This window comes from Schistocerca americana, chromosome 4 (genome assembly GCF_021461395.2).
Source record: "Schistocerca americana isolate TAMUIC-IGC-003095 chromosome 4, iqSchAmer2.1, whole genome shotgun sequence".
Lineage (NCBI taxonomy): Eukaryota > Metazoa > Arthropoda > Insecta > Orthoptera > Acrididae > Schistocerca > Schistocerca americana.
In genome coordinates this window covers 238,546,660-238,573,269 of record NC_060122.1, presented here as the reverse complement: position 1 = coordinate 238,573,269, position 26,610 = coordinate 238,546,660, and the positions used below count along the sequence as shown (strand labels likewise).

The following is a 26,610-nucleotide window of genomic DNA, read 5'->3' as shown; positions in this document are numbered from 1 at the left end:
ATACAACACAAACATAGCATTGCACGATGCACTTATCCATTACAGTCACCTAAACTCTGCAGTTGCACATTTGACACAACTCTCATGAATCCGCAGGGAAAGTGTGTGTGCTGCAAGAACGTCATTACGACAGACGGCCGCACCCGCAGCGCGGCATATCCCAGCCAACAATGCCATAACACATGTACACTGCCTTTCAGTTGATTGCTGTCGATTAACAATGACGCACCCATGTGGTGCAGGACTGTGTGCTATCCTCTTGTGTGTGACCTGTTTAGAAGTTCACCACAAATTAACTCAGTCAACGTATTCAAATAAAACATATACCTTCGGCGGGAATTTCCTGACGACGCGTCGTGTGTCCCACAGTGTTTCGAGCTATCAACGTTCCCTCCAAGGACGCGAGAGCATACAAGTGCGCACGCGAACACACACACACACACACACACACACACACACGCACGCACGCACGCGCGCGCACACACACACACACACAAGTATCCCATCACCTATAAGTGGACATTAATATAAGGCGTATCCACCCTTCCTCTTTACTACGGCTTGTAATCTGTTGGTGAGACCTACAATGAGGTGACTGATCGTCTATCGACGAATATCAGTCCATTCTCCTCAAGAGCCGAAACCAGATAAGACAGAGATGTGGGGTGCTGGGATCTGAAGCGTAGTCGACGTTATAAATTCATCTGAAAGGTGTTCCATTTGGGTTAAATCGAAACTATGAGTAGTTCAGTCCATTTCAGGAATGTTGTTGTTCACAAGCATTGCCTCTGCTTCATGCAGTACATGATGCTGTAAAATGTGCTTATATCGTTCCGCATTTGGCATTTTCTTAACGTGATAAAGGATCACACAGTTACCACGAGGGACACCTGCACAGAGTAATATACTATATGGCATTGTCGACACTAAGAACGATAGCAGGTAACATTCTCCTGGCATACTCTAACCCTAGCTCTTCCATCAAGCTGTCACATGGTATTGCGTGATCCACTTGTTTCCATTCATTCACTTTCCAGAGACTTCGCTCTTCACAGCACTTCAAACATCGCTTAGTATTGACTACACAAATGTGTGGCTTATTAAGGGCCAGGCGACCCTTTCTTTTTAATTTCCGACCCACAGTCATTGTGCTAATTGGATTGCTAGTAGCACTTTATGACTCACGAACCTTCCACTTATTTAATCCGATTTTGTACAACCACCCTTCCCAAAGGTCGACGATGCCTGTCCTTCAGTACATGATGCCTGCCCAGTGCTGGTTTAGCTGTACTGTTTCCTCGCATTTACACTTCCTAGAAGTCGACATCGGCACCTGTAGAAGAATTGCAATTTCTCTAACGGATCTGTTACTCTGGTGGCATCCTATGATCAATCAACGCTGGAAATCACTGTGCTCACCTGAGCGACCCATTCTGCTGTTACTACTGTTCTATAGACAACACTGGCAATGCAGTACTCCCCTCCACCTTTATACTGGCGAGTCTGCCTCTCTTTACATCTGATGGTCAACTCTGCCTTAGAAATGAGTGTCCAGATGCATTTAATAAGATAGTGTATTCCCTGATGTCTTAACCCATGTCCTGTCATCCTGTCGTTTCTTGTTGTTAGTCTTTGTCCACAAGTTCCCCCTGATTCCACGGAACGCCTTATTTCTTATCAGTCCGCTTAATTTTAAACATTTAGTTGTAGTACCTCACCTCAAACGACCTGATTCTCTTCTTTTCTGGTTTTCTCAGCGTACTTGATTTCACTTCCATACAATGAAGTGCTCGAGACGTACATCCTCGCAAATTTCATCTCCAAATTAAGACCTATGTCTAATAATAATAAGGTATCTTTGCCATGAAATACCCCCTTTGCTAGTCAACTTTTTACAGGGGTTGCACAAAAATGTAGAAACACCGAAAAAAACATCAGATTACCATGACTAATGCGGTGTATAAAACGTGTTAGGTTTCAAACCAGCTTCCAGCTCTCATAATTGGTAAATATGTCCCGTTTCGTTTTCAAGCAAATCTTATACTATTCTTCCTGAAAAATAGTGGCAAATTCAGATACTGATGATGGAGGTGGATAGCGATCACTCGCCCTTCTCTCCAAAGCAAACCATGAAGGCTCAATGATAATGAGATCCGATGACTGTGGTGGCAAGGGCAAATGCGACGATTCATCCTTGTGCTTACAAAACCAATTTTGGATGTCACAGGCTGTGTGAACTGGCCTCCTGTCGTTTTGAACACAGAATCACCATCGAGGGAAATAAACATTCTACCATAGGATGGACATGATCAACCTCTTTTGACATAAAAGACCAGGTTACTGTAGCATGTGGAGTGGGGAACAGTCTGGCTAAGGACATTAATTATAGCGTTAGGGGTGACCTGGATGAAACACGAATGCTGCTGGATTGCCACTACTAGAGCCATGTGAACAGCGAGTTTCACTGGCTGCTGCAGATTGAAATGAAATTTCATATGAGAGCACTACCTTACGCTGCAATAGGGAAATGAGGATACACGAGGGAAGTTCAATACGTAATCCAAGACATTTCATTTCTAGGACAATTTCGGTTGTAAAAATGTGGAATATGTTGTGGGACATCGTGAAATCTTCCCGCTTCAGCCCCTGTAGTTAAAATCAAATACTTAGGTGCACAACTGGACGTCTCTGTTGGTGGTGTTGACATACTAGTCCCCCGGTTGGAGTACTCGAAGGTGTGGGCCCGCTGGGTTCCTCTCCACTTAACAGAAGACCATGGAGAGCAACGAAGGACAACCTGCGCAGAACTGCTTATCCGTGACGAGGCCGATCGTCAGAATTTTTTGTCGAACATCATCACAGGGGATAAAAGATGGGTTCATCACTTTTAACCGGAAACAAAACGGCAATCCATGAAGTGGCGCCACTCCACTTTCCCTCCGAAGAAAAAGTTTTAAGTCGCACCCTCAGCCGGTAAAGTAATGGCGACGGTCTTCTGGGACTCTGAGGAGATTATTCAGTTTGATGTCCTCCCTCATGGTGCAACGAATAGCTCGGAAGGAACTTAAAGGAAAGACTTCAGCGGGTTTGTCACCATAAAAATGCAAACGAACCTCTCCTTCTCCAAGACAACGTAAGGCTTCACAATTCTGCGCACCCAAGAGGAGCTCACAAAACATCATTGGACTGCTCTCCCCCATCCACCCAAAAGCCCGGATCTCGCACATTCCAGGGGAGGTTATTGATGCAGCAAGGTGTTGGCTCCGACGTCGAAGAATAGAGTGGTTCCATTCGGGCACACTTGTCCTCCCAGTTACGTGGCATTAGGCCGTCGCTTTGAACGGAGATTATGTTGAAAAATAGGCTTTTATAGTCAAAAGAGGGGGGAATAATATGATGTTTGTAATCCTCAATAACACCAACCTGCTTTCAGAAAAAAGTGTGTTGCATTACTTGTTGAACGCCCCTCCTACTAGACACGGCCTACACCTGAACAGAAGAGTGAACTGTAGGTTATAACAGCTATTTCGGTTAATTAAGATTTAAATGGACCGTATACGCTGTTGTGCGGGCAACGCATCTACTCTGAAGAACAAATTAAAGCCGTGAAACGTAAGTGCTGCCATAAGCGAACCGCCAATGCTCAGTGCATTTAACAATAACGATAAGAAAATGAGTTTCGATAAAAGTAAAATGAAAACAAAGAATGGATTGGAATCAAGCAGTTAGCAAAATTTGGAAAAATGTCATGAATTCATTTAGTGTATAAAGAAAACGGTCGCCAGCTCACTACGTAAATAAAATTACTATTACTGTAATTATTGATATGCACACTACTGGCCATTAAAATTGCTACACCAAGAAGAAATGCAGATGATTCATTGGACAAATATATGATACTAGAACTGACATGTGATTACATTTTCACGCCATTTCGATGAATAGATCCTGAAAAATCAGTACCCAGAACGACCGCCTCTGGCCGTAATAACGGCCTTGATACGCCTGGGCATTGAGTCAAACACAGCTTGAATGGCGTGTACAGGTACAGCTGCCCATACAGCTTCAACACGATACCACAGTTCATCAAGAGTCGTGACTAGCGTATTGCGACGAGCCAGTTGCTCGGCCACTATTGACCAGACGTTTTCAATTCGTGAGACGTCTGGAGAATGTACTGGCCAGGGCAGCAGTGGAACATTTTCTGTATCCAGAAAGGCCCGTACAGGACCTGCAACATGCGGTCGTGCGTTATCCTGCTGAAATGTAGGGTTTTGCAGGGATCGAATGGAGGGTAGAGCCACGGGTCGTAACACATCTGAAATGTAACGTCCACTGTTCAAAGTGTCGTCAATGCGAACAAGAGGTGACCGAGACGTGTAACCAATGGCACCCCGTACCATCACGCCGGGTGATACGCCAGTATGGCGATGACGAATACACACTTCCGATGTGCGTTCACCGCGATGTCACCAAACACGGATGCGACCATCATGATGCTGTAAACAGAACCTGGATTCATTCTAAAATATGACATTTTGCCATTCGTGCACCCAGGTTCGTCGTTGAGTACACCATCGCAGGCGCTCCTGTCTGTGATGCAGCGTCTAGGGTAACCGCAGCCATGGTCTCCGAGCTGATAGTCCATGCTGCTGCAAACGTCGTCGAACTGTTCGTACAGATGGTTGTTGTCTTGCAAACGTCCCCATCTGTTGACTCAGGGATCGAGACGTGGCTGCACGATCCGGTACAGCCATGCGGATAAGATGCCTGTCATCTCGACTGATAGTGATACGAGGCCGTTGGAATCCAGAACGGCGTTCCGTATTACCCTTCTGAACCCACCGATTTCATATTCTGCTAACAGTCATTGGGTCTAGACCAACGCGATACGATAAACCGGAATCGTGATTACAATCCGACCTTTATCAAAATCGGAAACGTGATGGTACCCATTTCTTCTTCTTACACGAGGCATCACAACAACGTTTCACCAGGCAACGCCCGTCAACTGCTGTTTGTGTATGAGAAATTGGTTGGAAACTTTCCTCATGTCAGCACGTTGTAGGTGTCGCCACCGGCGCCAACCTTCTGTGAATGCTCCGAAAAGCTAATCATTTGTATATCACAGCATCGTCTTCCTGTCGGTTAAATTTCGCGCCTGTAGCACGTCATCTTTGTGGTGTAGCAATTTTAATGACCAGTAGTGTATTACTGATAAACTTACATAAGAATACTTGGTTTGTTATCAAGCGAAAATAACACGAATATTTTAAATATTACGGTAGCAGATCATCAAACGGGTATGTCACAATGGTCAAATACTTCTCAGCTAAATAGCAAAGCATGGAGGCTTACTGTCGTTAGTTTTGCGCAAAAGACATTTACAAGTACTACTTACCAAATACTGTCGTTTAAATGAGAAAACATCATAAAGATTAGAGCCATGTTCAGTAATCATTCTGATGTAATTCACAATTACGTAATCAGCAAAGCTAAGTTTCAGCTGCAAAAATACATCAAAATCTGAGAAATGATTTTACTGACTTGGTGATGTCAAACAACTTAAACTCTCACTACTATCATTAACAGTTACTGAAAATCAATTTGTACAGTTACTACCATTACTTCCTTGAGGCTTAAACACTTCTGATTGATGATGCGTAAAATGAAAACTTGTCATTCACTGAAAAAAAATACACAAAATAATCTTTGTTAAACACTGCTTTTGGAACTACTGTTCAAATTACTAGCAGTAAAGCCTTTGCATAACTACTGTCTTTCAAACAATTGAAGCGTTAATTACTATTAGTTATTACAGCATAGCAAAAAGTTACTCACTTCTTAGTTATATTATTTCACATTATTCTTTTATAGAAAAACATTACAGTTGCTTCTTTTTCATTAGGATTTTCTAGGGCTTAGTGATAATGGACAGGATGGAACCTACTTCGGTAAATAGTTTTAGCTACAAGTGGTAATCAACATTCTGAAATATCTTGCTATTATTCAGTCACAAAATGCACTACGATATACAAGTCTATCAAATAACTGGTTAGATCTCACTTCGTGTTGATACATCGTGGATACGTGTAAGGCATTGTTCGTTAACAATGTGTGGCACAGTATCTTGTTCTTACAATTCCACAATAAATAATATTGGACCCACAGTACTCTTCACTGTAATTGGTATCCTCTTACAGTGATTATACTGTGCCTGCTTAATGCCTTATTCTGTGCCAGGCCATACCAAACTTCCGCCGAGTCATTACATTTCTTAGCACCGCTGCCTTACAACCATGTTCTCAACACACACTCTCTCCGCCGTTCTCTGTACATGACTCGACTCGACTGTTCCCATCTCATCATATTTCTGTACCACCCTGCCAGCGCGCTTGCACGCCCAGCGATAATGCTATTGCAGTTGCATTATACCCTTTGACAACAATGTATAGCCCCAGCTAAGCCAGCGTGTCTACAACTAGCTTACATTTAATGTTCATTCAATTTTACAATAGAAAAACAGTATAACACTTCAACATTTCATGAGAAAACATTAGTACAATTAATTACAACCTTTTGTTTCACAGAAAAAGAAAACACATCGTAGCAAGCAAACTGAAAGGAAAAATTTAGTAATTCGTTGAGTTGCTCTGTTACAAGGTTCGTTGAGTTTCTTGCAGAAAATGTACAGAGTACCACCATCACACAAAGCAAGATTCTTGTGGTTACTGGTATCAGAGAGGTACCTTTTCAAGGCGATAATCAGATTGAGGCACCCTGTTTTGAAAGAAGTCAAAATAGCGGAGGAACCCAACAAAGTGCTTCGAAATGCACAGAAAAGTAAGATTAGCGAACCTCATAAAATTATTGGTGGACTGAGTAATATGGTAGAACAACATTTTGTCTGTTTGGAAAATTTAGAGAGTTCTGTAAAAATAGACATGAAGTGTCTAACTGAGCACTACATAACCAGACTGTTAGGTAGATTACGTATCAGAGATTACACCCTAGTGTCTTACTCATGCAGAATTAATGAGAGAAAGGAGGAAGAGTTGTTACATACATTAAGAAGTTCAAAAACATTGAGACAAGTAAATGTTGTATTGATCAGTACATAGAAGAATGTCCTTGTGAATTAATGCTGAGTAATTGTTCACTGTATCTATATGTAGATCCACACTGGGAAATTTTGATATATTTATGAGGAATCTGGATTCCTTACTGTACTATGTATCACAGAGCAGCAAGCATTTAATAGCCCATGTTGACTTCAGTGTAGATTTTCTAAGGGATTATGATAGCAAAAATGATCTAGATTTGATTTGAGTAAGTAATTTTTCCAACACAGGTTTATAAAGACAGCAGGACCCTTACTGCTAATGTTTTCTTAGGTGAATCTCAAAGCAAGAAAATAACTGTTTACTCAGTAACATATATTCTCTCTGATCATTATGCACAGTTGTTTAGGTAAAAAAAAAGATAGTGTGTCACTGCTGGTACACAGCAGTGTATATCAGAACAATTAATGACTCCAAGACAAATACTTTTTAAGAATAGTGTACGAGAGATGACATGGGATGAAATTTATAATTAATCTAATTCTAACATAAAATATAGTCTATTCCATGAAAAATCGTATAATGAATTGCAAAAAGCTCTCCGAATAACCTAATTAGGAAGGAACGTAAACAGCTGAGTCTAAATGCATGTATCACTAGAGGAATGAAAATGTCTTTTGAAAGGAAAAGAGGAATGCGTCTGTTGGTAAGACCTAATCGAGATCCTGTGCTAGTTGCACACTACAAAAACTACTTAAAATTACTAAGAAAAGTTATTAAAATGCACATAATGTCATCAGTAATCCAACAAAAGACTTAAGGCTGTATGGAATGTAGGGAAATGAGAGACAGGACAACCAGCAACGCAACCGGATAACATCACTATTGAAGTGAATGGATGTTGAGTCACAGGTACCAAATGTATTCGATAGTCGTTTCTTTAAAGTAGTAGAAAATATTAAGACGAACTGTTGAAGAGAAAAATGGGAACATGAAGCCAATGAACGGCTGCAAACGGTCTCCAAGTACCCGAACTGATCCATTTCGGGTCAATGATCAGTTCAATTGGACCAAGGGACACAGTCCTTTCCATGTAAACAGTTCACACCATTACGCAGCCACCGTGAGTTCGCACAATGCCTTGTTGACAACTTGGGTCCATGGCTTCGTGTGGTCTGCGCCACACTCGAATCCCGTCATCAGCTCTAACCAACTGAAATCGGGACTCGTGTGATCAGGCCACGGTTTTCCAGTCGTCTGCTGTCCAACCGATATGGTCAAGAGACCAGGAGAGGAATTGTAGGCCATGTCGTGCTGTTAGCAAAGGCACTCGCTTCGGTTGTCTGCGACCGTAACACATTAGCGCCAAATTTCGCGGCACTGTCCTAAAGGATACGTTCGTCGTACGTCGCACATTGATTTCTGAGGTTACTTCACGCATTGCTGCTTGTCTGTTAGCACTGACAAATCTAGGCAAACGCCGCTGCTCTCGGTCGTTAAGTGAAGGCCGCCACAGAGTTGTTGGTGGTGAGAGGTAATGCTTGAAATCTGGTATTCTTGGCACACTCTTGACACTTTGGGTCTCGAAATGTTGAATTCCGTAACGATTTCCAGGGAGGAATGTCCCATGCTCGTAGCTCCAACTACCATACCGCGTTCAAAGGTCGTTAATTCGCGTAGTGCGGCCATAATCACGTTGGAAATCTTTACACGTGCATCATCTGAGTGCAAATGACAGCTCCGTCAATGCACTGCCATTTTACATACCCGATACTACCGCCGTCTGTATATGTGCATATCGCTGTTCAATGACTTTTGTCACAGTGTTTGTTTAGCGAATAAGTTATTACGATATTGTTCATATCTACTATCATTCATGCTCAGTTGTCACCTCATTGTACTTTGTTTAGCGAATAAGTTATTATGACATTGTTAATATCTACCATCATTCTTTCTCAGTTGCTTCTTCACTAATGTTTATCATGTAGATAAGTACAATTCTGCCTTGTACAACTGAAAATTTTGCGTTCAACGAAATATGTTTCTCTTCTACATAGCGGCATCATCAACGGTTCAGGTGTTCATTGATTTTTCTGGAGACACTAGACGCACACAGATGTAGTATATCTGTACTGTGCGCATATAGTGCCTGCAGAAGAACTAATGGACAAAATAGAAAAATGGGTGAATCTAGTGCCTACATAGGAATCAGTGGACACATGAAAAGAAAAGCAAAATGAAAACCGCTAATGGTGTTTGCATGAATACGCGAAACATGTTAAAAAAAAGTGAATATTCAATGACGGAAGAAGTAATTGTTATTAGCTACATGATAAACATAATTAGAATAAATTATTGATTAATGCTTGAACTTTCGTTACGACTTCCTATGTGTTTCCCAGACGCGGGGGAAATGAAGTCTAGATAAATTTACTCATTATAAATGGAAGTAGTTCTGGATAATTTTTAATTATGATGGAATGTATTTCAGTTTATAATAATCAATATTCTGTAAGATAACACGACCTTTAATTTGTATTGGATGGAGAAAGGTGCCATGGCTGCAGGTATAACTCTACTGGGACGTAGTTACCAATTACAATGAGCCATGTGTGGTTAAGTTTAACAGATCTGCCAATTCCCCACAGAAATCGAATGTGAAAGTGAACAGTTTCGAAAGGCAACAGCCAATGCGGTCAACAACGATAGTACTCTGTTTAGTTTTAGGGACAGAGTCTATAAATAGAACCTTACAGAAATATCGGCTCCTTTCTGGCAGTTTTCTGAAGTAGTTGACTTCTATCATATGTCCCGTGAAGTGAGTGTCTATGTTGTGACTTGGCAAGACAGCCAAGTCACAATGAGAGGAAGCCGAAAGGCACGCGTTAAGCTCACGCAGATTGGCGTGACGTCTGGAACAGTTAAAGGAATTAATAGTAGCAAATAAAGTACGTAGTTGATGTAATGCTTAACTTTAATCCACAGTTGTAGAACATTTCTCTTGACGGTACATGTTATAACCACAATATAAAATAATATCAGATGCTATGGCGCCTTGCTAGGTCGTAGCAATTGACGTAGCTGAAGGCTATGCTAACTGTCGTCTCGGCAAATGAGAGCGTATTTGTCAGTGATCCATCTCTGGCTAAGTCGGCTGTACAACTGGGGCGAGTGCTAGTAAGTCTCTCTAGACCTGCCGTGTGGCGGCGCTCGGTCTGCAATCACTGACAGTGGTGACACGCGGGTCCGACGTATACTAACGGACCGCGGCCGATTTAAAGGCTACCACCTAGCAAGTGTGGTGTCTGGCGGTGACACCACAGTCTACTCGTCTACTGCACAATAGACAACGTGATAGGTGACGTCATGATGGTAAAATTCTTGTTTTGAAGTTCCAGTCACTCAAAAAACTAATAAGAGCCTCGTCTCTCGTACTCTAAAGTTCGGTTTCAAATACCGTCAGATATCAATTTATAAACATTTTTTGTAACAGATGGTGGTTTCTTTAACCAGTGAAACCTGCTGACCAATACTAGTGCACTACTTCGGTCCGATTTCAGTCCAAAATGTTTGTTCGCTTAAGTAAAAATGAATTTTTCGTCCGCAGCGTTGACGAGTGCAAATGGACATTAATATCGAAAAGAAATTCTATTTTTCACCTCGGCTTATTACGATCACCATCATTTGTTTAACACGTAACATGTCTGTAATAGTAAACAGCAAAGATAGGAAATGGAATTCTACTTTAATAAATTTGTCGCTGTGGCACCTTATATAGAAAAATCTTCTTAATATCGGAATGGGATGGTGCGCCATCGTGTTGATGCCATACCACAGTCTAACACACACAGTCACTACACGGCTGCTCATTTTCATTATGTACTGCGACAGCAACGCTCCAAGCGGGCAGAAAGCTACACTTCTGAATACGATATCCGATGAGTGCAGGCAGCATTGTCTATGTTGATTTGTAACATAATTGTTACAATTAGGAGCGGTTCTAACTAGAAAATGCCACCACATTTGTCTTTCTTTAGTTTTCTAAGGACCCTGGGAGATATGGAACGGTGCATTACAGTTTAGTTTATTTACCATCTTATTGTAACCTGTAGATACTTATTGAAGAATGTCGCTTTCTTTTAAGAACGAAATAATGGCAAGTAAACAGCAGAAGACCTGACCTTTGGCAGAGAGAATGTCTACTCAGTAACGTGAAGTTTTCTTCTCTACACTTCTAGTCAAATCAATGAATGTGGAACGTAAGAAAATTTTATGTAATGCAATATCACCATTATCAGAGAACTGCAAAATAGTTCATTAAAATTATTTAAATTAAAAACACAAGAACTTGGATATGTCTTTTATTTCAAATGAAAATACAAAATACTTTTAAGTAAGAGTATTTAAATACAAAATGCAAAATACATATGATCGAAGTACCTTTAATTAAATAAAATACCTCTAGTTAGTGAACAATTTACATGACGGTTATTTCACTGATTTTAACACTAAAAATTGTTCAAATATTTCATCTTTCATGTTCCACTTATGTAGCTTCATTATCATTCCACCAGAAGAAAATAGTTATCCAACAGGAACCGAACTCAGTAAACAAGTATTATATTTAAAGAAAAACATTTTTAAGGTGGGGTATCTCTTGAAAAAATCTAGATTATTGCCATTATCTTTTTAATATTGTAGTGTTGCCACTATCACTGGCTATAGAAGAATCATTGATCAACAACCACATGATAAGAGTCAATTTCTTTTTTACCAGAATGTTGCAAATTCTTCGCATCGCCTTCTCCTGGTTTCATCTTATGGACTTATGAAATAAGTAGTTCTTTAACGTATCTTCTGTTAGCCTTGGGTACCCGTTGCAATTTGAAAAAAGGACAAGATTTTGATGCTAATATGTTATCCTTTGCGTTTGGTTCCTTTAATTTACAGAATCGCACGAAACACCTTTTACGACTTTCTTTAATAACGTCTATCATAATACTAAACTACGTAGGTTTATCCATTGGCAAGCTGCTTGGAATTCTTTGCATTCTCATTAGTTCTGGTATAAGACATACATACTAGGTATTTTTATCCTCTTCTGAACATCTGATACAGTCAGCAATAGATTTTGAGCAGCTTATGTATTCATTAATATTTGTATTTCTGTTTCTTTAAAAACAACTAATACGAGTTTACTGAAAGCGTCTCCAAAGTGCCTGACATTTTGGCAAGGCTACATCATAAATTTTTGTATGGATTACTTTGATATCTGGCATTGTACTAATCTTTTGACGCTGTGAAATATGATGTGTGTGATTTCACTCCCTCCTTCACTCATTTCATTTGCAATTATCAGATGATTTGGATAGGTGTTTTATTAAGCAAACAATGACACACATATAAGATATGCAAGACTTAGTGCTTTGTCTAATAATTAGGGACATTGTCATATTCACTTCACAAGTAAACCATTGGCGCTTATTGTGCCATCTCTATCCTCGTGAAATTATTTTTTCTTTAAACATATTGAATGAAAGGAAACTACGAGGTATGGAATAAATAAATTCAAGAGAAGCATTTTGAATTTTACAAATACAAGTACCACTAACTTACAACTTTCAAATAAGATAAAAAACTGTTTTCGAAAAATGTGCTTCAAACACAAAAGAAAAACTGTATTTTGCATTTTGTATTTGTATGTCAGATACATGTATCTCACATAATTCACATCTCTGCCCTTTGTTTAACGTACCAAATAAGCCACCCCAGCTGCAGTTGAAGGGGAAAGCACACAGGCGGGATAAAAATATCAAAAGCAATGAAACTGTTTCCCAACTCAGAAGAAACCAATTTCAACACTGTTCCTACATCTCAGCAACAAAGGGCAAGAATATTGAGTATATTCGCTGTTGAAGCAAAGGTAATTTCATTTTAAAAAAAATATTTGTGTATTAGGAAGTCGAGTGAAGTGTAAGAGTGTGCAAATCATTAGATTCCATACAAAATTATTACGTGTCAAGGCAAGTGCCTATAAAATAGGAACAACAGCAGAAACACGTGCTTCTAATGCATGAAATCTGTATTTATTTTCTCTTGATTACCATTATACAGGGTGTTACAAAAAGGTACGGCCAATCTTTCAGGAAACATTCCTCACACACAAAGAAAGAAAATCTGTTATGTGGACATGTGTCCGGAAACGCTTACTATCCATGTTAGAGCTCATTTTATTACTTCTCTTCAAATCACATTAATCATGGAATGGAAACACATAGCAACAGAACGTACCAGCGTGACTTCAAACACTTTGTTACAGGAAATGTTCAAAATGTGCTCCGTTAGCGAGGATACATGCATCCACCCTCCGTCGCATGGAATCCCTGATGCGCTGATGCAGCCCTAGAGAATGGCGTATTGTATCACAGCCGTCCACAATACGAGCTCGAAGAGTCTCTACATTTGGTACCGGGGCTGCGTAGACAAGAGCTTTTAAATGTCCCCATAAATGAAAGTCAAGAGGGTTGAGGTCAGGAGAGCGTGGAGACCATGGAATTGGTCCGCCTCTACCAATCCATCGGTCACCGAATCTGTTGTTGAGAAGCGTACGAACACTTCGACAGAAATGTGCAGGAGCTCCATCGTGCATCAACCACATGTTGTGTCGTACTTGTAAAGGCACGTGTTCTAGCAGCACAGGTAGAGTATCCCGTATGAAATCATGATAACGTGCTCCATTGAGCGTAGGTGGAAGAACATGGGGCCCGATCAAGACATCATATACAATGCCTGCCCAAAAGTTCACAGAAAATCTGTGTTGATGACTTGATTGCACAATTGCGTGCGCATTCTCGTCAGCCCACACATGTTGATTGTGAAAATTTACAATTTGATAACGTTGGAATGAAGCCTCATCCGTAAAGAGAACATTTGCACTGAAATGAGGATTGACACATTGTTGGATGAACCATTCGCAGAAGTGCACCTGTGGAGGCCAATCAGTTGCCAATCTGTTGCCTGCACGCGCTGTACGTGGTACGGAAACAACTGGTTCTCCCGTAGCACTCTCCATACAGTGACGTGGTCAACGTTACCTTGTACAGCAGCAACTTCTCTGATGCTGACATTAGGGTTATCGTTAACTGCACGAAGAATTGCCTCATCCGTTGCAGGTGTCCTCGTCGTTCTAGGTCTTCCCCAGTCGCGAGTCATAGGCTGAAACGTTGCGTGCTCCCTAAGACGCCGATCAATTGCTTCGAACGTCTTCCTATCTGGACACCTTCGTTCTGGAAATCTGTCTCGATACAAACGTACCGCGCCCCGGCTATTGCCCCGTGCTAATCCATACATCAAATGGGCATCTGCCAACTCCGCATTTGTAAACATTGCACTGACTGCAAAACCACGTTCGTGATGAACACTAACCCGCTGATGCTACGTACTGATGTGCTTGATGGTATTACTGTAGAGCAATGAGTGGCATTTCAACACAAGCACCGAAGTCAACGTTACCTTCCTTCAATTGGGCCAACTGGCGGTGAATCGAGGAAGTACAGTACATTCTGACGAAACTAAAATGAGCTCTAACATGGAAATTAAGCGTTTCCGGACACATGTCCACATAACATCTTTCTTAATTTGTGTGTGAGTAATGTTTCTTGAAAGTTTGGCCGTACCTTTTTATAACATCCTGTATAAAAATCTGAAAGTATTTCTTCGCAAATAAGTGGTATCTTGTGCCACTGAGGCAGTGATATTCGACTGCTTTTACATTTGTTTCACAATCATTCATGTATCTTGGTAGATTGCTAACGCTCACAGTGCAAAAATATGTTAGTTACTTCAGTAATTAAGTAGAAAATTAGTTAAAAACAAACAATAATCCTATGGCTGGCTTCCTTGCCACTAAAGGTGCTAGTGGTATTCCAGCTGTCAGACGGTAACTGCTTTCACACCATTGAGGGTCGCGACTCAGTAGGTTAGGCTGTGGCCATTCCCTCCCGTGGACAATAAGAGAGATCGTATTGGTTTATCTTGAACAATTCCAGCCTTTCGACGATTGGTTGATCGCCTCAAAATACTCAGTTTGTGATCACACAGCGTTTTCGTTCGATCCATGAACGTGTTGAAGGGAGGCTCCGCATTCTGGCCCAGAGGAGCCAATCGGGACCAACCGCCCACCTTGTAACCCTCTACCAATAAAGTTTTTTTTTGGATATGGTATGGAAGGGAATGGTTCCGATACAGTCCTCTTTCTGCCGTTGTCACCTCCATAGAACTTCGTGCCGCTGCTTTCCAATCAAGTAATTTCTCAGATGGCATAACAGGGTTGAGTGCACACCGTCCCAGTCATACCGCCAAATATAAATCCCTGGCGGTAAGGGGAATCGGACTGGGATCGTCCACATAGCAGCCAGATAAGGTGACCTCTGAGCTACCGAGGCGGGCCTTAAGCTCAAAGAACACTTTGCTTACCGAATTATGTCCAATAGCTGGTAGCCTTGGTCGTCCACTAGCGCAGAACGGATGGAATGCTCTCATGTGCAGGTGCAGCGGCTGGTGGATGAGCTGGAACTGCGCAAAGCGTCTGTGGCGAGCACCATGAGCATCCACCAGAGCGCCATCCAGAGCCTCAAGAACGCCTGGCGCCAGATGCGGCCACTCTTCGTCATGCCACAGCTGCCCAAGGCTGTGCTCGTCTTCTCCATACAGATCCTCTGCTTGTTCAGGTTAGTAACAGAAGGCAATGCTTTGATCTTGCTGCTGTCTCAAAAACTTTTGCCAGCATTAAATACTGGAACGAGCTTCGCGAGCTTTTAAAGATCTGGCAGTGAGGGAATCAGGTGCTCTCCCGCGATCGATACATATAGTCTGTTTAAACGATCATGGCACGCCAGTAGTTGCTTTAAAATGCGACACACTTAGCTCCGATTGAAAACTAAATGATAACCCCAAGTATTAAATGTCCAACAGAAGTCTCACAACAGACGAAAACTACCAACTGGGAGAAGTTCCAGACTGCATTCCTCTAACATTTTTCATAGTTACAAAACTCGTCCAAACAGTCCTCACTTATGCCAGTGTAGCCTCCATGTTTTCTTCAGACGAGTCACACCCAGTCTTGCACTCACTCCGTCTCACTCTCCACATCCACTTTTTCTCTCCTGATCGAATTTGTAACAAACTCAAAAATTCCCATCCATACTCATCTGTATCGAACATCATAGTATATCCTGAACATCTCCCATACTTGATTCCTATTACTCTATAATTTTCTAATAATTACATAACCTGATATGTTGCCACATCAATACCAACACATTCCAACGGTCCTACACCTACACACCGTCAACACCGTCTCGTAACTCAACTTCCAAAGGCTCCCTGTCATAGGCAAGAAATCCGTCCTGTCTTTTATCCTCCTTACAATATATAACGCTTACTTCCCTGCCCTTTCTCACACCAAGGTGTTCCCTTTTCTTTTCTCTCCATAACCACAACCTAGACTCTATCCTACTAACCATTATCACAAATGCTATATCTGCTGTCACTCACAATCCCAGAGTATAAATTTTGACGTAGCTGCCTACCATCTTCGTTCCAACCCATTAATCACAGTATCATTTAATCCTCCTACTCCAATTTGCTTTTGGGTCATCAGTCTGACTAGTTCATGTGGTCTGTCAAGAATTTCTTTTCATTTCATAGAAGCACCTGCACCTCCAATATTTAATGGACGCGGTGTGGCCGTGCGGTTAAAGGCGCTTCAGTCTGGAACCGCGTGGCCGCTACGGTCGCAGGTTCGAATCCTGCCTCGGGCATGGATGTGTGTGATGTCCTTAGGTTAGTTAGGTTTAATTAGTTCTAAGTTCTAGGCGACTGATGACCTCAGAAGTTAAGTCACATAGTGCTCAGAGCCATTTAATGGACGTACTCAATCTCAGATTTCCTCTACAATTGCTACCTCTACAGCTACCTCTAGTACCATGGAAGTTATTCCATGATGCCTTAACACATGCCCCATAGTCTTGTCCCTTCTTCTTGTCAGTGTTATCCAAATGTTCCGTACTTCGCCAATTCCGCGGAGATCCTCCTCTTTCCTTATCTTATGAGTGTCCGCCCCTGGTAGCTGAGTGGTCAGCGCGACAGAATGTCTTCCCTAACGGCCTTGGTTCGATTCCCACCTGGGTTGGAGATTTTCTCCGCTCAGGGGCTGGGTGTTGTGTTGTCCTTATCATCATCATTTCATCCCCTTCGACATGGAAGTCGCCGAAGTGGCGTCAACTCGAAAGACTTGCACCAGGCGAACGGTCTACCCGACGGGAGGCCCTAGCCACACGGAATTTCCATTTCATCTTATAAGTCCATGTGATTTTCAACAATCTTCTGGGGCACCACATCTCAAACGCTTCGATTCACCTCTTTTCCGGTTTCCTCACTGTCTATGATTCTCTGACTTACAATACTGTACCCCAAGCGTTTATTATCAGAAATTTCATCCTCCAACTGTGTTTGACATTAGTAGACTTCTATTGGTCATAACCGTCTTCTCTGATTATGCTAGCCTACTGATTATGTTCTTATTGTTTCGTTCATGTGCCAAATTCCGTAAATTCACGTACTTCGTAATCATCTGTTTTCACGTTAATTTAATCGCTAATCTCATTTCTGCTTACTCCTAATTATTTTCGTTGTTCTTCGGGGTACTTGGAATGTACCACTTCCCGTTTGAAGTCCAAGTTCTTAGTGTTTGTGCAGTTAGTGTTTTTGATTGACTCTGTCAGTGTTGGAGAAGTAGGAGGAGGAGATTCACAACGAAGTCATCAGAGACGGAACACAGGCTCGGATTAGGGAAGGATGGAGAAGGAAAGTGGCCGTGCCCTTTCGAAAGAACCATCCCGAAATTTGCCTTAAGCGATTTAGGGAAATCACGGGAAACCTAAATCAGGATGGCTGGACGCGGGTCTGAACCGTCGTCCTTCCGAATGGGAGTCCAGTGTGCTAACCACTGCGCTACCGTGTTCCTAAGTGTACTGTAGTGAAGTACTTCACTGCCACGATGAAGATTGGCAACAATGTTTGTATTTTAGAAGGCAACAAACAGAATTTCTAACAAGGGTGTAGGATAATAACCGCTTTCAGCCACAATAGGAGATGATTTTATGCGACACTCGATCGCTTTCGGGCATGTGCCCAAATTCAGGTGTTTTATATGCAAGTAGATGTTTACATGCTCAGTGTTGGGGATCACTTAAAAAAAAACAATAATGTAATGACGAAACAAACACAAAATGAAACATTTGGAAACGGCTAAGCGATATGTGTTGAAAAATATTACAATCTTACATAAAGCTAGTGTATCCATATGTTTTCACATCATACAAAATGTAATAAAAATAATTTGAAAACGATATGGACACATCAGCTTTATGTAAGTTCTATAATATTTTGCAACACATGTTGCTTAGCCACTTTTCAATTTTCATTTGTGTCTGTTTAGCTGTCATCACAGTATTTGTTTTTCATTTAAACAGTGATATGCAACACTAAGTATGGAAACATGTACCTGAATATAAACCACCTGAAGAATGGCGCAAGCTGGAAACTCATCATGTGTTAAATAATATGACAAAATGTGACTGGGAGCGTTTATTATTCTACACCCTATAAGGGAACAGTGACGGAGTTCAACTGAATCCTTCATCGATAAAACGCATAGAGTTTCTAACTATTTTTAAGGTTTCCATCGTTGATTGGGCTACTGAGAACGCAGTCGTTCGGTTAATTAGGGAAAGGTTTTAACACAGACTGCAGTTAAACCGTCTTCTGTTACATTCAAACTAAAACCGTAATTTGAGTAACAAAAACGTAAGTAATTGATCATTTTAATATTTTAAACTATTCTATTTTACAAAGACTATCCGGCTGGATAATGGTAATTGTTCTGCTCACCCTGTCGTGATAGAAGAGCGAGTGAATGTCCAGTAGACATAAAAAAAGAAAAAAAAAAGTGGTTGGTAAAACGAGTAGCACAGCTCTTGTTAGAGTGCACTCTCATTGTTCACTACATGCTTAGTTACATAATACACCTCTAAAGAAATTTCTGCAGATTATGAGATTTCAGATTAGGAAACACATGACACTATTCTTTAAAGAAGAGAAACAGGAAGGACTCACTAAGAACGGCTAGAAATTAATAGAGAAAGTATAATTAAGCTTCGTGTACCTTGAAAAAGATTTTAAACTAAAGGAGTGTTTTTCTTTCCTACTACGACATAAGTCGAACAGGTTGGAATGCACTTGGAATATTGACATGAAATTTATATTAATTTTCATTGAACTCTTTGGTATGATTGACATATCGCTGCATAAAAGAAATAACCATAGAATAATAGACTAAGCCGGCAGGTAGCTCAGCGTGTTCGGTCAGAGGGTTAGCTGCCTTCTGTAATAAAAAACAACTAAATTAAACGGATGACATACGACGTCCGCCCCGAGCAAATGCAACGAACAAAACCGAACAAAATAATGAGATTAAAAAAGAAATGTGGTCAGCGCGACAGAATGTCAATCCTAAGGGCCCGGGTTCGATTCCCGGTTGGGTCGGAGATTTTTCTCCGCTCAGAGACTGGGTGTTGTGTTGTCCTAATCATCATCATTTCATCTCCATCGACGCGCAAGTGCCGAGGTGGCGTCAAATCGAAAGACCTGCACCAGGCGAACGGTCTACCCGACGGGAGGCCCTAGTCACACGACATTTTTTTCCATAGCTTTGAGGTTCTCATGATACTGGTTAGACTCTTCTCATCACCCACATTGGTTATCCCCATGTAATATGCACCGGAGACAGTGTGTGAGAAGTGACAGACTCGTTTTGTTTACAGCCTGAACACAATTCGGTTGTGGCTGCCGCAGATCTTCGCAACCATGGAAGAGTTCCTGTACATCCATCAGACGGCGGAGGGTGTAGGTATGGGCTCGCTTACAGTCAACGACAGCGAGAACTCGGTGTACCTGTGCGACATGCTCACGTACCAGTCCTCACAGAAGGCAGACAACTCGTCGCTCGTCAGCATGCTGGTGAACCTCGTCGATGGCGACATTCTCAATGCTACGCAGGCCGTCGCCTCTGAGATACCATGTCTACCTGTAAGTTACGCAAAAATACGAAACACTGGTTCATGCTGACGCTGGGGTTTTTTCGTAGTGGTTTTGCATTTTCTGTAACTAATTTGTGCTCATCATATGGCTCGGGTAGATTCATTCTACATTTGTAATCTCCTAGACTTTCCTCGCGACTCATTGCCATCTCGTTCAGATCGGGTGTTCTGCCAGTGGTCCTCGTCTTCTCAATACGATATCTCGATGCCGTGACGTCTTCATCATGTGTTCCCTGAGACTGACAGCGAGACTCAGGGAACACATGATGAAGTCGTGGAGTTGCGGTAGAGATGTCGTGTTGGGAAGTCTCGGACCACTGGCAGAACACCCGATCTCAGCGAGATCATTCTATACTTACTGAAGTACATGGTGCAAGTATCGTGCAATGGAAAAAGGGCAAATATTACAGACATCTTGTACATTAACAGGAAATCATATTGTAGAATAAAAACAGCGATTCTCGTAGATTAAAGCTCTGAGCTAGGTCGAGAGCCATTCTAACGTAAGTGAAGGGTTCAAGTTTATGGAACGCAAAAAGGAATGGCCCAGATATGAGCCTCCGTCGTTTTAATATATTGGAAAATTTCGCCACACTGTCAAGTCTTCGGCAGAGCGAATTACTCGTTCTGGAAGATAAAGTACTATAAAAACCAGAATAAAAAGTTCTTTTTTATAATTGGCTCTGAGCACAATGGGACTTAACATCTGAGGTCATCAGTCCCCTAGAACTTAGAACTACTTAAACCTAACTAACCTAAGGACATCACACACATTCACGCCCGAGGCAGAATTCGAACCTGTGACCGTAGCGGTCGCGCGGTTCCAGACTGACGAGCCTAGAACCGCTCGGCCACACCGGCCGGCAAAAACTTCTTAAGCGCATGCAAGAAGAAAAGGTGGCCATTCGGAGGTCTTCACATGGGAAACGCTATTTTTTACGTCCTCAACGCATGAACTCAAACTTTTCGAAATCGCACTTACGGCTAGTACATGAACTCTGTAAGTAGTATCAGATTTATTTATGTACATTATTTGTTCATAATTTATTATAACCCACCTGGATAGCCATACTTGTTAGAATACAGCTCTCAGTATTCATGGATGCGCGTCGGCCCCGAATTGAATCTGCCAGGGCTGGTGTGCCAGCCTGCCTGTATGTGGTTTTTAGACGGTTTCCTATATCCTATTAGATGTATACTGGGCTGTGACGCACGTTCCACTTCAGTTACGCGATTTTCAAAGATTTGGAAAACATTCTCTCGCTTTCACATGGATTACACTAAATGCAAACTGATAGGGCAAATTTACAGATTCCGTTCTCGGGAGGAAGGAGAGGTGAAGTGGGGGGGAGGGGGGGTGGAACGATGATGCAGGAAGGGTATTTGGGATCCTCTACCACTAACAATGTCAAAAATCTGATTACCATGCAGGTCCATGATGGTACAGGGTAAGGCCAGGAAAAAGAAGATTTATTTTTTATTTAGTCCGACCAAATTAGGGTCTTAAGACCCTGTCTTACATCCCACTACGAACAACGCATTCCGAAAAGTATTTCAAAACTCTCTCAGATTCTACGCCTACTTCTGGTTTAGTTGTGTACCTAGGCAGGAAAATGACTTCCCACAAAAATCCATTCTGACTGCGCAGCCAGAATGAAGACTATTGATTAGTTATGTAAATGTGAAAAATTATAGTGAGAACAACTATGACTACCAACAGAAATAATAATAGTAATAGGCATTAATAATAATAATAATAATAATAACAAGAGGACATTAAGAATAACAATAATATTGATTGTTTTAGCGCATTTGAAGCTGTATTTTGTGTTTTACACGAAGGTGGAGACAGAGAAAAGTAATTTCGTAATACCAACAGTGAAATAACAAAACAATTAATTTAGTAGAAAATGAAAATTATCGTTATCGCTCTCCACCGCTGTGACTGTGAGCACAGCTGAAATTGTATACACAAATCCAGCTCCTGATGTACAAGAAACAGCCGTAGTAAAAGAGCTGCATCAAATGAACAGTCTGAATCTTGAAGTATGAGTGTATGAATATAGTTACAACACCATCGGTGGGTAGGAGGGAAGTTAACACTCTCTGAGTCAGCTCACAGCTCGGCGGAGCGATGAAAGCGGAAACAGGTGACTTACAGGAGAGGTAGCCGAAGTCAGAACGCACACGGCATTGTCACTCCTGGCCCTTACGGCCGTATTTCGTAAGTGGTGTGGTGCGGTGAACCTGACATCTACTGTAGGGGTGGTTCTAGCCTCGCCCGGATTTGCGTCTCCTGTGATGTTGCTTGGACGTTCAGTATCTTTGCGAAGGTCGGCCTCGGTGCGACATCATCGACTATCGACAAAACCGCGTTTAGTATCTTCAGAAACGGAAGGGGGTATGAAGGATGACATGATTCTACTGACAATTTCAATGGCTGTACGAAAGGACAACCTTTGTGTAGAAGACTGTAGATAAAGAGGAGCGAAAAGTCGTTGTGGTTGACTAGCGTGAGTTGTAGACAAGTATATGGAACTGTTACAGAAGGTGAATCACTAGCTGTCTTTTGAAGTTTGAACGGAGCTTAATTTATTTGATATTTCGAAGAACACTGTTTAAGAGTTGGCTAGCTGATAATGAAAATGATTTTAAGAAGATGGTGTTTTTTAATGGCAAAGAAAGTATTTTACTTTCTTGAAAACGAGTATATCTGATTTGTTCTTCAGATAGTAGACTTAGAACTGAAGGTAAACATGTGCCGCCTATTCTTACACATTTGTACTTCTCGCCATTTGAGGGCTATATTTGAGTTGTACTGCTGTGATAAGTCAAGCGAGAGGTCACCAACAGAGCGCGGAAAGCATTGTGGGCAGGACTCTGGTCGGCGATAGGAGGTGAGGTGCAACCAGTTGACTGTGGGGATATTCGAGAGATAGTATACGGACGCTGGGCAAGCTGAATGGTGCTGTGAAATCTGACACACGGCGTGGAGGCAGCTGAGTAGTTGACTGCGAACAGTCAGCAAGAGGTGAGGCCAGCTTTAACGTGGGACATCATTGGTTCGCAACAGCTGACTGTGTTTACCTCCATTCTTCCAGAAAGTACGACAGCTGCAAGCTATGAAGGAATTGTGGAAGAGAGGCAAGCAGAACATGAGGGCGGTTTGTGCCGTTGAATGGTATTCTTAGTAGCTTTTGTACAGACATCTGCGATTTTTCAAAATACAGTGGGACAGTTGTTGTGCCTGCATTGGTAAAACAGTTACTTACATTATTATACTTGAAGAGGCAGTTTTATTCTGATTGTATTATATTTATAATTCATTTGAAAATCATGCTGAGGCCGTGGTGTAAACCTATGGCATCTTAGTGATACGCTTTAATGAGTCTGTTGGCAGTCCATTTGCCTTCATAACTGGTTGTATGTTAGTTTATTGTGTCAGTGTAGACTTCGTTGCTGGTATGTGTTGTCTGTTTAGTGTGTGATTAAGGTGTTAGTTATAACTGGATACTGTTGTACTAGTGTTTTTGTTGCAGAATTAGTTTAATGTTTTCTTTGTATAATTAGTTTCAATGGCGTGAAGTAGTATGTCATGCGAATGATATGTATACATATATCTTAGGTTTTCTCTTGCATGTTTTTTGGTGCCCCTTTAAAGTTTTAATTATTTTGTTACTGTGAAGTGAGTAATTGCTTTTATCAAATTGATGTTATTATATCAAAAGTTAACTAATTTGGTATATTGAGTAGAAGTTCTCACCTTCTTTGTTTTGTATTTGCCATTTTGCATTTAAGTTTTTGTTCACAAATGGAAGTACTTGGTTAAAAGCCCACGCTTACACAACCCCAGACAATCTGCCCTCCCACCGAAATCGGACTCCGCAAATAAGAGAGAGCACAATGTTTCAGAAGGCGATAGATCAAATCGGGAGTATGACAGTCTCAGTGTGTATAGCGATCATAACTGTTCGTCAGCAGGAGCGATATTGTTCGAATAGCAAATAAACAGAAATGTCTCTCACACACGCATTTATCCAGCTGGAGTAAGCTCTCACGCGAAATTTCTTTAAGAATAGGATCACCACAGTCATATATGGGGAATATAAGTGAGTCTACATTTTTTTTCAAGTTAGAGAGAAAATACTTTTTTACTTACAGTATGTGTAGTGAATAAAGAGGCACTGATACCTTGCAGATTGTAGTTGTGTTTCCACCCAAATATAACTGATGTAGGAAAAAAATAGTTGTTTCTCCGAATTTTAGCAGTAACAGTGGAAGAGACACCCTGTACTGAGGGTAATTAGTCTTTCGTAAGTAGCTAAGGTTGATCGCATTTTAAATGGCTTAAGGTTCAAACCAATGTTCAGCGTCCACACTAATAAGTAATTATGCATCCAGATGCTATATGGGCGTAGATATAACTGAAAATTATTAGCACAGAAATCATATTTGCAACGGGAGATAATAGTCGCCAAATCACTAAAATGTAATGAGAAAATCAATGGGCCCAACACTGATTCTTGAGGGACCCCTACTATTACATCCCTACATTCCAACCTTTCTTTTTTTATTATCGAACATTACGTACTGCTAGCGAGATGTAATGTATGAGCAGAGCCATTGAAAGGATGAAGAAAAATTTGACTTGCGAGTTTAGCAAGTAGAATGTCAGAATAGACATTGACGAAACCCTAAAAATAAATAAATAAAGCACATAATAGTTGCGTGCCTCTATTGGCCCAACGCTTGTTTCAGTTCGTCAGTCATTTTTATAAGTGGAATCCCCCTTTGAAAAGAAAGGGATGTAGGAGGCGACCGTTTGAGCGAGTCACAGGATTCTGGTGTCAAAAGGCGGTTAATTATATAACATACCATTTATTTTACACAATATGCTTACACAAGCTTACAACGATCTTTCAAAATTCTCCCAAATAACTTGAGTCTTCTTCAAAACTTTAAAACAAATTTAATTTGCACTTGGCAGGTATCTCAATATCGTGAAATCTCTCTTCCAAACTTTTATTGAAAGTGGTATAACACGGCCAATCAATTTAACAGACAAGTTTGTCCTTGAAGGAAGCACCAATAACCTAGACCTCAGGCACTGCGGTTTCGTGAGCACCATTTGCTAGTAGACCTCCCAGTATTGAAAAACTTCTCTAAGGTCAACATCTTCAGTTACTTCCAGGTTGCAAGTATGATACAATTCAAAAACCAAGAAATCAACTCATTTATACCTCAAATTATTCTAGCGAGTGAACATTTAAGTTAGAACAACTTGAGGTCAACAAATAAAATTAATTTCTCCGTCCTAGTGACCATACCACTCATACAATAGTGTTCTGGAGCTGCCCTGGAAATGAATCAATATGGTCATAGCCTCACGGGTTGTACGTTTGCACACCATCGCTGGCCCCGAATGCCGCCCACTCCTCCACAGCCTCTCCAGTGTTACGTCAACGCTGATGTATAAACTTCTACATATATGCATATTAAGGATCCTCTAAACGCTGCGGGGCCAGCTTAGAGGCATACAAACTTGCTAAGGTGAGTGCAACCGTGCACAGTATCAATTAGGAATGAAATGTCAACAACGTGTTTGGTTAAATGAAAATCTCAAGACGGCAACGTGGCACATAATGACCCAACTGTCTCAACTAAACCCGCAAACCCTAAAGAACGAATTTCGCCTCCTCAGCAGATTCACCTCCTCAGCAGATGCACATGGGCACCAAATAATTCTGTCAAATGGTCCGACAGCTCAACATACAAAACACGCCACAACTTGAATGACACGTCCGCTCACCACAAAACAGCTCAAACACCAGCTCAGTCACAGTAGCTCGCATTGTACTCCTCTAGACACCAACATTTCCGCCGGCTGGCGCGTCAGTCGAGTGTACTCTGCTCCGCTCTCTCTATAGGTGCCTCCTTTACAACTGTCACGGTGTCGTCCGCCCACTTCGTTCCTAATCAGCGCCCTCTCTCTTTCGCTCCGAGACCTCCAAGAAAGACCACAAGTCAGCGATACAGGCTGCTTAAAATCTCGCCGCTCGCATAACCCCTCTGGACCGAGCGCATATTCTTTGGACGTACGATACATTTGGAAAAAAAAAAAAAAAAAATCGATACGGGCGTATCAGTAAGAACAGTCGTTATTTTATGATTTTCCCGGAAACCTGACTGGTACTATTCTAAAAGTTTACTAGAGTAATTAGTAAGCTGATCTTCAACTACGTTCTGAAGACTTAGAGATAATCCTAGTAAAACGGAAGGGCCTGTAATCGGAGGCTTATTTGCCAGATTGTCTTGGATAATGTTTGACGAGTTCCTACTTCCAGGCTGTTGGGAAGGTGCTGTAGCTAAGAGATAGCTCAAAAACATAT

The 26,610-nt window shown here is 41.5% G+C and overlaps 1 protein-coding gene across 1 annotated transcript in view; it reads left to right on the top strand.

Moving 5' to 3' along the window:
* LOC124613091 (synaptic vesicle glycoprotein 2C-like) overlaps nt 1-26,610 on the top strand; it is a 179,545-nt gene that overhangs the window by 114,249 nt on the left and 38,686 nt on the right. Inside the window, exons 7-8 of the mRNA XM_047141683.1 lie at nt 15,609-15,790; nt 19,946-20,210. Coding sequence (XP_046997639.1) covers nt 15,609-15,790; nt 19,946-20,210 — 447 coding nt within the window. The remainder of the gene's footprint in view (nt 1-15,608; nt 15,791-19,945; nt 20,211-26,610) is intronic.